Source organism: Mauremys mutica, chromosome 2, assembly GCF_020497125.1.
Source record: "Mauremys mutica isolate MM-2020 ecotype Southern chromosome 2, ASM2049712v1, whole genome shotgun sequence".
NCBI lineage: Eukaryota > Metazoa > Chordata > Testudines > Geoemydidae > Mauremys > Mauremys mutica.
Window position 1 is genome coordinate 89,335,821 of NC_059073.1, and position 19,543 is coordinate 89,355,363.

The following is a 19,543-nucleotide window of genomic DNA, read 5'->3' on the forward strand; positions in this document are numbered from 1 at the left end:
AGAACAGCCAGGATAAAGACACTCTATTTATTTATTTATTTTAAAGGGAAGCAGAGATGGGGGTGGGGAAGAGAGACAATCGCCCAGTGATATTAAAATTGTCTGTAAAGAAATTATTGGGAGCTATTTTAAGGCGGGTAGTGGAGATAACATCTTGAGAAAATCAGTGTGTACTCAAGCAGGGGAGGTCACTCTAACTAACCTGGTAGGAAACTTTGAAGATATTGCTGCCAGGATAAATAAGGGAAATGAAGTGGATGTAATTTAATTACCTTTTCAAATGGTATTTAACACTGTTCCACACCTGAGATTAAGGGAGAAGGTACAGAGCAATATATAAGAGCTAAAGATAGAAAACTTTCTCAAGAAGGAGACAACACAGTCTAGCAAGACATGGGAATTCTTCAAGTGGGAAGCGGTAATAGTTTGCAAGAGAAATACCGGCAGGGTCCATTTTAAGACCTCTAGGGAGATACTGAGTTGTAAGTAATTTGGATGAGCATATTGAAAACAAAAGGGTTAGATTCTCCAGGGCAGTGTGGCTATGTTGTGCCACACAGCCAGCATAAACTTGTTTAGCCAGCCCTGGGAAAATCATCCCATTCCCAGGTGATACTCTGATGGGTTACTGTGACCTGTGGGCTCTTTATGCCACTTCCTCTTCCTGCTGCTGCATAACAAGGAAAAAGAAGCCATGGCTGGGATGTCCCGGTACCACGCTGATCCTCAACAGTAGTTACAGAAATGTTTAAATTTGTGGGAAAGGGTTTGTTTTAACTAAATGTTCATTAGGTAGGTGCCTCAGGTCCAGGATAGGATATTTGCTCAGGGACAGAGCGAGAGAGAGTCCACTCCAGAAAAGCCAATATCCCAGTGGTTGGAGAACTCACTCTGGAATGATCAGGGGAGGTCACTCTGTCTGTTTTCTTTGGGGGGGAATTCAGAAGTTCTCATTTTTATTCCCGTGTGCAACAGGAACCTTTTTTGAAATCTTGACAGTTTTGACATATGGGAAATACATTTCACACTCAGCTCTAGTTACAACCTCCTGTGGCCATTGATAACATAAATTGGAACAGCTGTTGGGCTGCTCTAGCTTGGCATATGTAGGAGGACAGGGAATCACGGAAGATTTTGTTACGGCCTAACTTAGGCAGTTCCGCTTTCTCAGCGCCCAGTTATTGTAGGGCACGGCATGCTAGTTCCAACCTGCCATAACCGGTTGGAACCGCTGTGTGGAAAGTCCCTAGGCTGTTGGCCAAGGGGGGCGGCCCCAAGGGTGGAAAGTCCCTATTGCATTATGCATGAGCTGCTTTGCTGCTGTTTATATAAATATGAGCATGATTTGTGCTTGCTTTTGGACTCTGTACCAGGCCAAGCTCCGGGGCGCTGGGTTCCCCGCCTCTGTGACAGCAACGCTTGGAGTCCCTGTTGCGGGTGTGTCACTTTACCTTCATTAAAGCCAATAACTCACAGTGTGTGTGAGCCTCGTTCTTGCAGAGCACCTGGGGAGGGCCTACGGCCTCCCTAGAATCCAACACATAGGAGCCAGGATCAAGGGAGGGTAAAGCCAGGCCAGCTTTACACACATGCACACATTCCTGAGCAGCACTCTGTGGATTGGCTGCACCCTACCTTTAAAACTGGAGGCAAATACATTAGGACTTCAATATGAAATTCAAAATATAGGGGACGTTAATAGGGAAATATATCAGAACCATTTGATGCTAAAGTTAAGAAAGCTATGCAATGTTACTGGGAAGGGTATTTGAAGCAAAGACTGGGTTCAAGAGACATCTAGACTTGTTATTAGAGGAGAAGTGAATTGAGGAGTACAATGAAGGAGGGAAGTAGGTTTAAGATAAAACAAAGAGTAAAAAAAATAAGCCCGGGCATATTGGGTTGGACAGCCCTTTCCTGTCACAGTTCCTAAAATGTTCTTATGTGGCCTTGTCTGCTCTCTAATCATATACTTCACTTGAAAGGGCACACTTAGTTCTGGTGTTTTTCTTTCCATGAGTATGATAACTACTGTTGCTGCTCTCTGCCTTTCCTAAAGAGTAAGTTAGCAATTTCTGAGCCTAAGGAACAACAAACAATTTATCAGGGAAAGCAGTCAGAGACCTGAAGCTATTGGTCATGAAAGTGAGTTACAGAATATTGATCTATGGGATCATTAATCCATCTTTGCACTTTTTTTGATCAGTGAACTGTGGAGCAAACTATTATTTTTAGATAGTTCATGGCATCTGTGAATTACATTTATAATATTACATACTGTACTGTATTTACACCAAGTTCCAATACATTCCATGCAGCTCTTTCACTGAGAAGTCAGAAGTTTATCTGTTTTATCTCCTGTGTGTATAATAATATAAAGAAAAGTTTAGTGATCAAGTTCCTATTGAGCAAAGTCTACTTTATGAGTGACTTATTAGAGATGGTATCTCTAGTGTTTGGTACTGTAATTGCAAAAGGACAAAAATCTTGATAATCATTAAAAATAGCAGAGGAATTTGTTTCATGGTAGTTTTTAACTTTCTTTTTTATCAGTTTTCAGTACACCTCCTGCAACACAGTGCACTCCAAACATTCAATTAAGCAAAGAGTGCTGGTGCACACAATTGACACAAGACTAAGATTATATAAGGGACAAATTACCTACAAACACTCTTAATGGAGTCTGCCACATTCAGGGTATATCTGTCTGTGCACACCAAACCCTGTATTTGTGGTACAGCAAAGAGCAGTTATACTTGAAAGCTGGGTGCCTGTTCACCTAACTACTGCATGCACAGATACCAGTATCCATATGCAAATACATAGTAATGCACAAATTGATGGCACCCATGAATTTATCCATTACTGGAATATGACCAGCAGGATAGGGCACTCTATAACTCTAACGCATTTTTTAGTACCTGACTTGATAGAAGAGTGCCACCTACTAAATCATCACTCCCTGTATCTGAGTGTTCTTTTGGAGCTCTTTAATCCAAGCATTGACCTGGTCCAATCCTGTTTGTCTTGAAGGATATGACAAAAATCAAAATATGAGACAGGTAGAAAGAGAGCAGTGCATTAAATTAAGCTCCAATCCTATCCTTCAAGACACAGAGAATTACTATAGATATGGATGAACCTCAAGAGCTTTAGGTGTTCAGTTCAAATAAGGACCCAGAAATTTTGTATGCTCATCCGAGCTTTATCCATACTCCTGAGTTTGCAAAGCTGGTCTGGATACATTGTGAGAATGGGCTTTCTGGTGAGCTTTCCAGCCCTTCTAGTGACTAGAGCCAGGCAAAAGACTTAGAACTCCTAGATTCTGTTCTGTATGCTTCAGAGTGATCTTGGAGAAATCACTTTGAGCCTGATTCTGATCTTAATTGCACTAGTGTAAACAAGGAGTGACTTTACTGTTGTCAAATAAGTTATATGACATCAAAATGAGCCATTTGGGTCTCAGATTGCCAATCTATAAAATATTTATAACACCTTAAAGGAGGGATGGGAGGCCAGTTAATGAATGTTAGTTAATTAACTCCTCTGAAGAAGGACACTAAGAACATGAAAGGTAGGGCCTTGATCTTGCATTGGAATTCAAAGTAACATGAACACATCAACCATGGTGGAATACTCTTGACATCAGTGGGGCTGTGCATGAAGAAGGACACTAGCAGATGTGAGGGATCATGGGCCTCAAACCTGAATCCCTCCATGGGGTACTCAGGCACTGCTCAGACCATGGCCACCTAGCAGCTCCATAGCTTGAGAAGGGGGTTAGTGAAGCTCTACTCTACAAAGCTCCTGAGTGGGGTTGATGTCCAGCCCCACCTAGTGACTGGGATGCAGAAAGAGGTACAAGAAGTTGTCCAAACAACTAGGTGAATTCCTGGCTGGCTGCTACTATGGACCATGCCTACTTGCTTGACTCCTGAGCCATGCCTCTCTGCCTGTTCCTGCCGCCAAGCCTGTTCCTGGTTCCTGTCCTCCTTATCCAAGATCCCCAGCTGATCCACTTTCCTGCCTCACTCTAGCTCCCTGTTCCTACTCCTGACTCTGATTCCATCTCTGACCCTTGGCTTGACTGCTGACTCTGGCCCTGGCTCTGACCTTTGGCTTGTCACCTGACTCTGACACTGGCTCCTGACTTAAACATTAGGCATGTTGACCAACATACCAATCTCTACAGCAGATCTGTGTTTGCAAGATTGGGGCCTGTATTATTAAAGCTAATACTGTGAGAGCAACTCCCTGTGTACTGCATTAAAAATGTGTCTCCACATAGTAGAAAGGAGAAACCACACCTGAACAGAAACTTTGTATGTAATTGATATTAATGTTCCACATCATTCTTAGTGTTTCACAACAATGTGTAGGGGAAATGGCTGGCTTTCTGAGTGCCAGATGCCAATGGATGTATGGGGCCATCCATAACAAATGTCTCAATGTTTTTTCAGGCAGGTCCCTGATTTTTATATGAAAAATTCACCCTCATCCTTCCTGACTCTCATGACGTTACTTATTAAGGACAGGAATTTAAAATCAAATGAGAAAAATCAAACTTTTGCTTAAAAAAAAAATCTGACTTTTTAGAAAAGGTTTTCTTCATTCAAACCCAACTGTCTTGTATAGCTTCCTGCATTATTTGCTCTTTGTTTCAGGCTGTTTCTAGTTGGAGCCTCTTGCCTGATCTTTGATTATTTTCCTTGATTTGTCTGTCAGGTAGTGGGTGGTATATGAGTGGGCCAGGCTCAGTTAGTCTGGCACAACAAATGAAAGTAAAAATAATCAGCTGAAAGGCTGAAGTTCCAGCAACATATAATACCCAGCATTGAATGGCACATAAGTGTTAGTATATTTACTGGTATATTTCTTGTTTTAAGACACAGTGAGCCACGTGTTGAGCTGTGGGAACATAAGTTTGTTGCATATGAAAGCCTGCATTTGCATTACCAGATTAGGTCACTGCACATGAAAACAAAGAGTCAGATTGGCTACCCAACTGGGACATGCAAATACTGGATTTTAAAGGTGTCTGCCCATTTTTCTACACGTAGCAGTTAGGCCTGTAGCTGAAAACGTGGCAGTTTTATATGTGCCTAAAGAAAAAAGTCCATGATTTCTGTAAATTAGGTATATCCCTATATCTATATCTTTGCTGAGACATGCAGCATAACATTTAACCTGATGACACAAGAGATGTGACAATATAATAACAGACCTGAAGTGTCTCACTCATCAGATTATGTTTCTTTGATTAGGATGAAAGACTCCTAATTTACTGGTATCTGATCATTTTTGATCTGGCTCATCATAAGTGAATGAAAAATACTAACTTGAGATATGTTGAAGTAGACAGAATTGATGCAAATCCCTTATATTTGCCAAATCTTAATGGGTTCTCAGCTGTCCCCTCTTCCTTTCCAAGTTCCTCTTAGACAAAGTCCTAAATTTGTTTTTTTGGGCCCAGTGAAGATGAGGCAGTTTGAAATGTCAGAAGTGAAACCAATTGCAGTGATGTGATGAAACAGCTGTGTTCAAAAATAACAGGAGGAGGAGGAAAGTCTGCACATGGTATTCAGAAGAGACCCCCAGAAGAGAAGGAAATAGCCACATCATGAATGTAGCAATACAGTGATTTAAAGAGGTTCTTTAAATGTAACATGCAACACTCTGCACCGTGTGGGAATTACACTACGCTGTCACCTGGTGCACTCTACAGTGGTAGTGGCATCATGTTCTACATTGGTACATACTGTCCCAGTTAAATATAAGAAAAATCTCTTCATGGGAGTGCATTCATGTCATCCTTTGACATCTACTACAAATGTAAACTTCTCTTTGCCAGGTTATTAAAAATGTGGAAGGTGATCCTGAGATATGTTCATGGACAGAACTCACCTCTCTTACTAAACCACCTGTCCTTTCTGAATGTCAGGGCAAAAAGGCAGGTAGACCCATTTACAGAATCCGAGTACCAAAGTTCTAATGATGGTTAGTGTTGATGACCTTTGAAATATATGGGGCTAGTAAAAATGTTATGACCCCAGATCAGAGAAGCCAGTTATATCTTTCTATTTAACTACAATGACTTGTTGGATCAAAATAGTAATAAGAAAAGTATAGTAGTAACAAAAATAAACGAGTTAGCACAGTGAAAGGATCTTTGTTTATAAGCTACATCCAGACACATTTCATTCTCCAGTCCTCCAGAGACAAATGTTTGGAGCTATACTTTTCCAGAATGTTCCAGTCCTTAAAAGTGTTGTAACCACACACAGTCACTCCTGTCAGTGGGGTTTGTACAGAGTTTAATAAGGGATATGCAGCTTGTTGATGTCTATGGTTTTTCTCATCCTCCTTTCCTATATTCCTGTATTGTCACAGGGTGCCTGGCCACTGTGATTAAAATAAGTCCAGCTTTCTTGTGACAGAGCAGGCGCTCTGAGTTGAGCCAATTAAAAGGGTGGGGCTGCACCTGGGCTATAAAGGGTCGGAGGGTGTTTCAGTGAGGGCAGAGCTAGAAGGAGGAACTGCAGAGTGAAACTATAGGGAAAGAGGAAAGGGAGTTCATGATGGGTAACAAGACCTGGCAGAAAGTCTTGTTTTTCCTTTGGGTGAGGGCAAAGAAATTCAGGCCAGGCCTTGCATCTCCTCCAGCTGCTCAGAGAGCAGGAAGGGACAGAACCTCAGGGAGGAGGAGCTGTGCCCAACTTAGGACTGGATGGAAGATTTTTTTGTGTATCTGTTTTTTTGGAACTTTGTTAATTTATTGAAGAAACAGAGCCCCAAGAAGAGCTGTGATTGGATGAAAGAGACTGTGTGGAGTTTAAGGAGCCCTAAAGAAGGGGGAAACAGAGGCAGGGCACTAGAGAGGCATCCCCTGGCCATAAAGGGGGGCTCGGGAGGTGGTTGACTGTTACAGTACTAAATATTTTTGTAGTTGTTAACTGTATCTGTGCCCATTATCTAAAACTCTGTGATACACCCAAGTCAGGGTTGCCAACCCTCCCAACCCAGGAATTAAAGATTATGTCATATGATGAAATCTCCAGGAATTTGTCCAACCAAAGTTGGCAACCCTAACCCAAATTCTTTAGTAAACAATCCTATTGGATCAGGGAGTCTAGCCATGCAGCCCCCAATTCCATAATCCCACTCATATTTCCTCTCCATGCCACTCAATTATAATAATAATTATTGCTATTGCTGTGGTTGATTTTGAGCACCCAAAAGTGTGTAAGGCAATTTGCAGAAACAAGTAGACACAATCACTATCATGAAGAGATTGTAGTCTATATTCAGACATGACTCAAAAGTCAAAAGCAGACCAAAAAGGGATAAAGTAAGGAGATGTAAGACATTTCCAATAAGATCATGTGGTTACTCAGCAAGGCATATATTTACTGCAACCAAAGCAATCAATGAAGCCAAATAACTAATGCTGTTATATGGATCCATTAGTATATGCTAATACAGCCACTTACACCTCTTTCTCCTAATGTCCCAAGACAAAAATGAGTCATCTGGAGATTTGGCATCTTCATCATGTGAAATATTCCACATATTCCAGATTAATATGAGGAAACTGAACAAATTAATCCTTCATGTGACCTTATTTCGCCTCAGTGGAGTTACATACCAAGGATGATTTTAATCCACTGAGTCTAAAGACAAAGAAAATGTAAAGAAAAACAAAAGAAAATTAAACAAATAGAGAAAAGATTGACACAAGGTTACTAGCAAAAATGTCTTTGTAATGGCAGAAGAGCAGATTTTTTAATAGTATTATAAGGGTTAGTTGCATAACTGGCAAATTCATCCTTAGAACAGCATAATTTTCTATGAGCAATATGCAAGGCAGTGCAAATTTTAACAGTGAATTTCCGTGCCCCCAAACATTGATGTATCTATCAAGTCTGAAGCAAAATTCCTGGTACTAACTGGCACAAAAGCAATGCCTTCTGCGTGACCTCTTCCAGGCGAATTGGTAATGTTCCTCTCAGACTCCCAAGCCTATGATTCAAGGATACCATCCACCGCTGAACTCTCTGCTATCAGTCTTTGTTTATCACTGCATGTTTAACCCATGGTTGTGATGCAGCCATCCAGCTGGAGCTGTGGCAAAGGTTATTTTTAGTGTTTATTAAGGTATTTCTGTTAACAGGGTTTGAGCTAACCTGGAAACCTATGTCTACTTATCTGCTTAGCAAAGATATGTCACACGTATTTATGTTTCCAATGAAAAAGTCTGTGTGGCTTGCCAATTATTAGGCAGCACTTTCTCTGCTCTTCTCTAAATCTTCCATCAATACTAGCACACAGTCTATAGAGAGCAGAATGATCAATAGCTATGTGAAATGAAGATTTACCATATATATTTACAGCTTATTGTAGGTCAGACAATGTATTCACCCTTTCATCTCTTACAAAAAATCTTGCCCACTGTAAACTGCATATAATTCATCTGCTTCCTCACAAAGTCTTGTGGCTAGAGCACAGGACTGTGAGTCAGGCAGCATGGGGTCTATCTCTGGTTGTGCTACAAATTTCCTGTGTTTTCTTGGGGAATGTCATTTAACTTCTTTGTTCCTAAATTTCTTTATCTCTAATATGGGGATAATAAAGCTTCCCTATTTCACAAATGTGTTGAGAGGCTTAATTCAACAATACTGTAAAGCAGTTGGAAATTGTTGGTTAAATTGTGCTGCAAAGGTGCAAATTATTTTATTGTTTTTGTTATTATTATATCTCAGTGTTTTAAAATTAGGCATTTTCTGTATGCTCTATATATTAGAGAGCAATCATAGTAATCTGTAATAGGTATATTCAAGCTGTTCAGTATTTAATTTGAGAGCATTCTCCTCTTGTCATTCGTAGCCCATATAAACTGCTGAATTTAGTTGACATCATTAACAAACTTTTCAGATCAAATTATAGTTTTGTATTCACACAGAGATTTTAGTTCATGCTTTTAATGGGCCATCTTCAGACCTGATTTAAGCCAGTAGAAATCTAGTTGCACTTGCAACAGAACTGAGTTTGATTCATTAGCTAATGCCCTGGAATGTTATATTGACAAGATAAATTGGCATTATGAAAATAGGAAGATTAGATGTTGGAAGAACCTTTGGTATAGGGATTCTGGATAGATTATACACATGGGTTATAAGAAACTTCCATTCTAAATCTCACTTCATTTGCAGTTCTGCTACAACCCCATATCCCAAATAAGATTCACCAAAGTTCACAGACCTTTTGTCAAGCCTGTGCCAATTTTCTAAAATTCACAGTCTAAGGCCAGAAGGGACCATGTGATCCTCTAGGCTGAACTCCTGTCTAGCACAGGCCATAGAACTTCCCCAAAATTTTCATCAAGTCTGAGCCAAGTTATGGTTTTCTTCAAAACTGAGAAATTTGGATTAAGGAAACAAACCTTTATTGTGGGAGTATGGCTAGATCACTTCTCCGTTGACTGTATGCTGATGGCAACAAGCATGCAGAAATTTGCAGTAGTGAATGAGGAAGCACTCAGCTGAATCCACTCATTCCTATCAGCTAGAATCCAGAGTCATGACTGGGGCAACTACTTCTCATTATCCTGTTCCTTATCATGCAGAGACTGCAAGGCTCGATTTTCTCTTCACTCCTCTCTGATATCTACAAGAGATGTCTCAGAGAGGTTGTGAGATGCCACGGACTTGTGTGCAAGCAATAAGTGGATGACACTCAAAAGTATGTCTCCTTCTCCACCAGTGAAACTACCACCACCACCAAGATGCTACCTCCTACGAGGAATAATTCACCCAAGTTCAGCCTAGGAATGACAGAAGTGAACTTATTGGGAAACACCTTCAGAAACTCAAGACTCGGGACATCAGACCACAGATTGTCAAAGCTATATGAGGATTCAGATCACGATGGGCTCTTAAGTGCTCCTGGGCATGCAGATTCTAGCAGTGGTGAGAAATGTCATTTTCTGTTTTTGTCTGGCCGGGAGACTTTGTGGCCTTTCGTTTTGGGTGAAGGATCTAGTCACAGTGGTTAATGCTTTTGTCTCCTCCTGACTTAAACAACCACAACCCTAACTCAACTGGTTACACATTCACTTAAAAGTCTTGGTCAGGATCCAATCATAGATTGGAACCTGACTCCCTTAGAGACCGCCCAACCTCTTACAGCTTTCCAATAGGACAGGAGAGATTCAGCTTAGACTATTAAGGTGTTGGGACTGAGTTTTATGAGCAACAAGACCCTGACTATGGATCTGCTTGTTGGAAGAAATCAGATGGAGCCCACTCCTGACATTTAGACTGAAGTCTAAGCTACATCTTATATAAAGCCCTCTCCAAGGAATAACAGTTGTAAACAATTTAAAAAATAAATCCTGATTCTATCAATTCAGACATCCCTGTAACTAGACAGAGAGAGAGAACACTTTCTTCTTAACTCTTTTGCCATGTCTACTATTTTGTTAGGTGCTTAATACTCTGCCAAAGTTGCAGACGAGGTACAAATACCACAGATGGACAGCTAACTCCTGCAGTCTTCAGATACTATATATTGTAGTTCAAAATGCCTGTAAAAGGACTTAACTTATTATGTTTAGCTGAACATATTTGTAAATCTATTTAAGTATTAATTTGCCGGGGTGTTGAAAAATGGTAGCATTTAAAGGCTATCAATTAATTATAACAACACAGCTGCATTTTAATACAAGAAAATGGGACATATCCTCTGTTGGTCTGAATTTTTGTTTTATTACTGCCCTGAAGTCATGCAGTGTATTATATATACACCAGCATGTTATTTATGCCTGACCATTATGTTTATGATCATTGATGATTCTGGTACCATGAAAGATAGTGATAAATGTGTAGGGCTGTTAGCACTTGGATACATCTATATGGCAAACTGACCCTCTCGTTATTTTACTTTATAAACATCCCTGGCCCTAAGAAGACTTTAATTAAAGTTCATTTGTGTTCCTATCAGTTGTTCAGAGACTATTTTAAAACAACACAGTTAAAGCACACTGGACTAAGTTCTGTTGTAAGTTACACCAGTATATTTCAGAAGTAAGCTTATTGCAATGAATGGAATTACTCCATGCTTACACTAGTGCAACTGAGAGCAGAATCTGGCCTAGTGTTTTCCTTTTATTCTTCTCTTCTTGGCTACAGAACCCCAACCCATGTATATGAATACATGAACACTGTATTCAGCCCCAAATAAATACATATTCAACAACAATGCCAGCATTCATGACTATCTTTGTGTTAATTTGGTCCTCTCTTACTCTGTATTTTAAGTCACAAATATGCCTGTCTGACTGTTTTACTTTTCCTTCCCCTGCTGTACACAAATTCCTACCCTGATCTTGTTTTTGTTTCTTTTTTTTTTTTTTTTGAGACTTCAGAATGAAACAAATGTATGTTTTAAAATAAGTATCAGCTACTTGCAATGCCTTGCCTTTCCGGCTTCAGAGTCCTATACCAGATTCCCATTTTCGGCTTCAGAAATATTTCAGAGAAGCCAACCTCTCCCACAAGTTTTTTTTTTTTCTCCCCAAGCTGAACACCCTACCACTCCTTCTGGGTAATTTTACTGCTTCAGAAAAAAAAAACTGACCACAGCATTCAGTGGTGATGTCAGCTGTGCCAGATGAAGCAGTTAGATCAACATGGCCTGAAGGGGCATGAGCTTAATGGATGAATGGAAGGATATAAGCCCTTTTTAAACTATGCCTACAGAAAGCCCTGCTCCAGGAGACAGATTAAAGAAGCTTCCTTTTCTGTATACAGTCAATATGTGAACAATGCTACATGAGTAGATTAATATGTCCTAAGGAAAAGCAACTTTTGAACTCCTAGAAAATAAACATGAATAGTTACTAAGCAAACAGCTTTGCAACTTGCTCTTTAAGTACTTCATTTTATTCATGAAACTACAACTATTGATGTTGTTTTAAGATAAACGAGCACACGATTATCCAATAAATAAAATATGTCCATGTTGGAGTTCACAGAAGTATGATACCTGATTAAGTATGGGACTTGGACTGAAAACTGTGGCATTATAATTTAGCAAAGATTAGTTTTTCATTTTTTAGATTCTAATTGAAAGTCTGTGAAGCATCACCAGATGTTATGATGTTTAACTTCTAAATCCTTCACATAAATAGCTTCACTGCTTTAGCAGTTGTAAAGTCGGAGCTCTGTTCTTTCCTGTTGTTATTTTTAATTCAATTTGAAAATGTCAAAAATAAAAAATTAGTAAACCTTGTTTGCTTCTGGTTTGTTTGGTTGGTTTTTGCTTCTGAAAATTTTGCTGTCTTCTACCAGCAGTGGCCACACCCCCTTTTCCCTACACACACAGACAGGTGCACAATTGCTCACCCTCTCAGGACAAACAAATATATTTATCATGACACCTCAGTAATAGGGAGCAAGGGGTCAGAAGTTAGTCTTACCTTACTGAAGACCTCTCTTTTCCTATTATATAACATACTCATTCAGGGTAAAAGGCTGAGATCACATAGGCAATTTTCTGAACAGAAAGACTCAATTGACCTCTGTTCAGAGCTAGTTTAATGCTTCTCTGAATCAGCCAGCAGGTATCACTACTGAATGGTGGAACATGTACCTTCTACAGTCCTCACCTCCTACCAGCGAGCTGAGGACATTACTACAGCTTAATAGATTCCAAACCATTACAGACTCATGAGACTGTTTGAAATTACCAGGTTTTTTTTGGTATGACATACAAGGCTGACACTTTCTGCCTCCAAAAGCTGCTTTTCATCTTGGTGAAAAATTCAAGACAAATGAGAGAAGTTTCACTTTTTTGCAATGCAGCAAAAGCACTTTTTTTATACGGTACTGCTGGCTCAAGGATAGGGGAGATGTGGGGGGAACCGACTCTAGGATTTGAATTTGTGTATCTTGCTTCATTCTTTTTCTCCTTTGACTTAACCACTTAAAAGTGCTGAGTGTTATCTGGTTTCCCATTAAAACTGAATCTAGCTGAAGTTTGCATAAACTGTTCCAAAAGTTTTTCAAAGTGTAGCAAAATGTTTGTCAAGGCTGCTCTGAGATGAAAGTTAGCAATGAAACTTAATATGGGGCAAGTTTTCCATGGTTTGTGGTTTAAATGACAACTTTTCACATCTATACTCCTTTCTGGACCCTGATCCTTCAGAGATTCATACATGTGTTGAATGGGACTGCTCCACATGCTTAAATAGCACATGTACAAGTCTTTGCAGGATCAAGGCCTTACATAGAAATTTCCCACAGTACTCCATGGAAAACTCTCATTGACTTTACTGGTAAGAGGATTAAGTCTCTCGTGAAATTGAGGTCTCTCTAAGTCTGCACTAATTCTCTTTGGTGAAAAGCTCTATATGAAATTTCTGTTTAGAAAAAAATTGCTGCAGAATATTTTTTATAAGCAACATATATCATTTTTTCCATAATACATCCTTACTCATATGATTAACAGCAATAATAACATTGTATCACCATGCCTTACAGATCTATGGGGACAAGATCCGTACCTCAAGAATTTGACAGTATAATTTAGACAATAAACATTCTTTTGTCTGTTCTCTGTTTAAAAGGAATTTTGACCAAAAGAAATAAAAGTACTTGTAAATTTAGATTTTATAAGTCTGTTGGAGATGGCATAATTTCATGTTAATAGTTACTGAATGGCTTTCACTTTCCTTCTGTGCACTTATACTTTATGTATGGAACCTATATGGAGACACCTCTGCACAAAAGTTTACAGCTTGAGCAAACTGTTGCATTCATATAAGGACTCAGGATGGGCAGACTGGTTCTGAAAATATAAGAATTAGCCTTAGCTTTAGTCCCAAAATTTTCAAACCAAGTTCTCAAATGTTGGGCCCCTAACTCTGTATTTAGCCACATAACAAACTGGTTTGATTTTCAAAGAAACTGAGTACTGGAAGTCGTTCCCCCATTGGAAGACGCCTTTGGAAGTCAAGTTTGTCAATTTTGACCTTAAAACAAAATAAATTTTAAAACTCGGGGCCAGATCCTTAGCTGATGCAAATTGATGTACCTTCATCAATGTCAATGTACAGTATGAGAATCTGGCCTCCAGAATTTCTACAGTTTCTTATTTGCTGTGACTCCAGTCATATAGTAGTCACCATTAATAAAATCCTCAGAATCTTATCTTTTGCCTAATTAAGATTACTATGAGTATTTGCAAACTCCATGATACAATTGATTATTTGCAACTGACAAATGATTGCAAGCATTGCTATATTTAAATCACGCTGCTACTATATGAGTACAATCACGTTTTTTATTCAAACAGGATTTAATTTTTTTAAAACTCAGTAGATTCATAGATCCCAAGGGCCAGCTGAGACCATTCTGATTATCTAGTCTGACCTCCTGTATAGCACAGGCCATAGAACATTCCCCAAAATAATTCCTAGAGCAGATCTTTTAGAAAAACAGCCAATCTTGATTTTAAAATTCAGTGATGGAGAATCCAGCACAAGCCTTGGTAAATTATTCCAATGGTTAAATATACTCAGCATTAAAAAAGTATACCTCATTTCCAGTCTGAATTTATCTAGCTTCAGCTTCAAGCCATTGGATTATGTTATATGCTGCTAGATTGAAGAGAAAATTATTAAATATTTGTCCCCTATGTAGATACCTACAGACTGCAATCAAGCCACCCTTAACCTTTTCTTTGTTAACATAGACTCAAAGAACTCGATCTATTTATCACAATAGGTCATATTTTCTAATCCTTTAATCATTCTTGTGGTTCTTATTTGAACCCTTTCCTATTTATCAACATCCTTCTTGAATTGTGGGCATCAGAACTGTACTCTTACGTCGCTTAAAAGTTTGCAGAGTTGTCAGTGAGGGAAGAATTTGGCCCTCTATATATTGTACCCTTTTATTATTGCCATATTACTAGATCAGTTAAAACTCTGTTTAATGGTTGATTTATATCTTTAGTTAGTTTAAATCTGAGCAGAGTTTTTAGGGGTTTTGATAAGATATATTCATCCATCCTCAAGAGCCATTATGGATATAAACATTTTCTATCTTTGTTTTATGAATGTGCACTGACTGATTAATATGTCAAATATCTATTTGTACCTAAGCCAAATAGTCTGTCACTTCTAAGCAAGCATCTAACTTGTGCGCCAACACACTATAAATCTCAGTAAAATCTACTGTTTATTTTACACAAAGAGAAAACCCCATTTATTAAACATATGTTTCTTTTTATGTTATCTGTAAGATCCTGTTTCCTTTATTAAATGTCATTAAATATGAAATGTTTATTTAAAACACATATACTAAACCAGAAGGCACTAGAAATAATAATACAAGTATTTTGCATTTATAGGGTGACTTTCATCCAAACGTAATTTAAATTATACAATCGTCTGAAGAAAGCAAAGTGCTATGGGTGATGGAAAGGGAAGTATGGGTAGCTTTTCTGGGGTTGTAGTCAGTAAAATAAACCTGTTTCAGTCTTGAATTCTCAGGTCTGGTCTCCTCAGAGAGGGCCAATGCTGTCTAAACTACAACTTCCCATTTATCAGAGGGGTAGCCGGTTTAGTCTGGATCTGTAAAAACAGCAGAGTCCTGTGGCACCTTATAGACTAACAGACGTATTGGAGCACATCCGACGAAGTGGGTATTCACCCACGAAAGCTCATGCTCCAATACATCTGTTAGTCTATAAAGTGCCACAGGACTCTTTGCTGCTTTTAACTTCCCATTTGGCTCCTGCTACTTTCAGTATTTCCCAACTGTCAGCTGCAATGTTAGCATCTCAAAGTGAATTTTAGAGGATGCCTTCAAATGATGACACTGGGCTCAGTTTACTTCTGCTGGAACAAGGAAATGCAAATTTCACCTTGTGCACCAACAAGGGAACCTAAATCCTTGTAGGATAAATCTGGGAGCCCAAACGGTAGTGATTATATGATGACCCTCCCAAAAAGTTCTGCTAGGAGATACCAGCTTAAGGTACAGTCAGTGATTCATATGGATCATTCATGAATCAGCCTAGTTGATACCCCTTCACAGCCCAGAGATCAAGGAGCACAGAAGTAGCTTTAAAGCCACCCTATTCCACCCATCCTACTCTGGACTTGTGACAAGCACAACTCACTCATACCAGAGGATGAGGTGCTTTGACAACTCATTCATACCAGAGGATGAGGCGCTTTGACTCAATCTGACTCAAAACAGGGTAGTTAAAGGCTTCCGTGCTTACTTTCAGGCTCCTCCATTGGTTTTCTGGGTTAAGAGTCTATGCTGTGCCACTAAGACGCACAATACAGAATTCACAGCCCACTGGGGGTGGGAGCAGGGATAGTAAGGTGCCATCCCCATCCTGGTCTGCTCTGGGTGTCATTTAAACAATCCTGCACCAGGGTTCCTCAAAGTCAAAAGGCACTCTTATGGCTGTCTTACACAGTGCCTATACTGGGCAAATTCTCCCCCAGCTGGACCTGGGGCTTTTCAAGCCAGTCATGCATGCCACTCCAGCCCTTTTACACACAATAAAAGAGAAGGAGCTGGGATGAGGATCTCACCCATGGTACTTACAAATCAAAGAGAGTCATTCCATTGAATTTAACTGGTGGTGTTGGTTACTATAAGAGTAAGTATTTATTGTAGTAAGTAATGTTTATTTTACAGGAAATGTTAGGGCTGTGTGAAATCAGAGTTTTCACATTGCATTTCAGCTTCACAAAAGAGCTGCGAAGTTTTCTGGGGTAGTTGCTCCAAAATAAGGCCATGATTCTATTTTTGCATGTAAATAGAGAAATTTTAAATTTTCATTCTAACAGAGGGCAAATTTTGAAAAATGAGAAATATCAAACTGGTGCATGTATTTATTATAAGCAAGGGGGGCTCCAGACCCCAGCACGCCAAGTGCATGCTTGGGGCGGCAAGCCGCGGGGGGCGCTCTGCCAAGAGGTCCTCCGAAGCTGCAGGACCAGCGGACCCTCCTCAGGCAAGCCGCCAAAGGCAGCCTGCCTGCCGTGCTTGGGGCGGCAAAATACCTAGAGCAGCCCCTGATTATAAGAATCTGCCATTTCACAAAACCTCCATTATCCGTGAAATTGGGGGTGCGGGGAGCATAATAATCGCCCTTTTCTGTAAATTTTTGTGGAAAAATCTTTATTATTTTCCTACTGCTCTTTTAATTATCCATCCAGCAAGTATTAAAGATTGTTGAAAGTCTAATATGTATTCAGTGGAAAGTAAAGGCGGCTCTTTGCAGACAGCTTGTAGAATTTAACTGACCTAAATAAATCAGGTTTATTCTTCCCTGGTTATTTAAACAGCCACATAATCCAGTTAGTTTATGAATCTTTCACGTGGACATTATAAATTGCATTCCCCCTCTCCTTCCTAGAGCACATGTTTTCTTTTAAAGCACTGCTCCATTCCCATGTTGCTTAGCTGAAGAATGATTTCATTTCATTTTGCTCCTTGCTGTCGTAGGAAAAATCCTAACGAGGCTGCCCTTAGTTGAGAAGAAACAAAAAAAGAAATAACCCAAGAAGAACTTGTCCAGAGCAGCTGCCCTGAGCCATGTAGGATTACCTCGGGTTTCTGGTTTCCTAAGAAACAGGGATACTTCCCCCACAGAGTTGTGTTTGTGGGCGGCGTTTTTGAATATATGCTAATTTAGCTGTCCTGACAGGAGAAAGAGCCATCTCACTTACACAGTTCTCCTGACAGCAAACGGTAGTAAGAGGCTATTACAGTGTAAGGTCATGCGTTTGCTTTTGTGACAGGGTCACTTGAAACCAGTAAGTGAGTAAATGCTGGTAGTTGTCTTTGTCACCAGACAGTAGGGAAGACATGTGCCTGTGATAATGGAGATAAAGGACTCGGGCAGCGTGGTTCTGACAGCCTACCATTCTTACACTCCATCTAGGATACCAATAATTGAACAGAGCTTTGTGCCAGAGATTTCCTCCAGCCATTCTCCAATCAGCAGGTAAAGCACGAAGGATTATAATGGGTACTGTGCCATTAAGTTTTGTCTGAGCTGATTTTGTTTTGTAGTCATGTTTCCTGCTAGTATGTGAGGCAGTTTGTTGATGTTTTCAGATCACTTTTTGCCATTTAATCATCACGTTATTATTATGCATTATGATTACTGTCCTGCTGTGGGGAACTTATGCAATTCACTTGTGATGTTCTTGATTAGAAATAGAAAATGCAAGTGCTTATTTTAAGTTTTTTGTACAAGAGAGAGATCAAGTTTACTTGCTATCCAAGATTAGCAGCAAAACAATCCCTTATAAACAATACATAAATCTAGCTTCTTCTCAGTTCATCTTTTACCATGCTATGAACAGTTAGAAGGGTTGGTGCTAGGTGAGACAATTAATCAGAAAATTCAGTTCACTTTTGGATTCCACGTTGGTTTACGAAAATACTTACCACCCCCACCCCCCAAAAATCACATCTTGCTTTTATTTGGATGTTGCAGTTGCTGATTCTCAGGCAGGCAGGCAGACAAAGTGAGGCTACTTCTTTAAAGATGTCATCTAAATGAGAATATTTCTTTTAAAAGGTTGTATTGCAATAAATCAGGAATGTCATACAGATTAATTTTAGTTACACACTGTGCACTTGTCCACATGTGTGTACAGTTCTGACATAGCAATACAGTCTTGACAATTTCAGCATAGATGCTTTTATCTTGGTAAATCTCACCTTTCTCTTAAATATAGGTGTATAGATTGACACTATTTTCTAAAAATTAAAATTTGTGAATGTTTCTATTGTCAAACAAAAGTTTAGGGAACACTAGCATTGGAAATGCAAAGTTATTTTATGGCTTAACTGAATAAAATGAAACCTAAAATACGAGAAAATAGTGGATGTAGTTTAGATTTATCTCATTGCCAGTCACAGATAAATATTTTTCATTTAGGAATGAGCTCTGTGTGTTCTTAACAAGTGTTCTGCTAAGTACTTCATATTGTGAATTTTACAAGATGCTATTCAGTTTCAAATTTATCATTTAGTTCAAATGTACAAGAAAAGATGAACATTTCAAGCATCCTTCTGTTCTTTGTGTTTACTGTCCCTCCTTATCTGATGCGGATAACTTCTTTGTTCAGTTTAAATGTTGCATCACAGCAGTAATACATACATAATTTCATTTTAAGAAAAGAAACCTACCGTATTGTTTTGGTGTTCAAATCACAGAATGATGGTGATACTGTTACTGGTGATAATGGTATTTGTTTTTTAAAAAGAGCAAGTTAATTGGAATCTCAGTTTTTATCTGTGAGCTGAGCAATGAAAATGTGGTTGTTTGTTATCATTTCACATACTTGGGGTTAATTGTTTCAAAGCTTGTTGAAAGCTCAGCTGGTAATGTGTCTGAATCTAAATCACATATGCATCACTTAAAGTTCCTGAAAAGAATGAAGATATTAGTGCTTTTGAATATTTTGGAAGCTGTTGACATTAGCCAAAATTGTATATATGAC

At 39.2% G+C, this 19,543-nt stretch overlaps 1 protein-coding gene across 1 annotated transcript in view; it reads left to right on the plus strand.

Moving 5' to 3' along the window:
• The first annotated feature begins 17,770 nt into the window (after positions 1-17,770).
• Positions 17,771-19,543, plus strand: part of ARHGAP28 (Rho GTPase activating protein 28) — a 107,620-nt gene continuing 105,847 nt past the window's right edge. Inside the window, exon 1 of the mRNA XM_045003040.1 lies at positions 17,771-18,033. Within this exon, the coding sequence (XP_044858975.1) occupies positions 17,909-18,033 (125 nt within the window). The 5' untranslated portion in view covers positions 17,771-17,908. The remainder of the gene's footprint in view (positions 18,034-19,543) is intronic.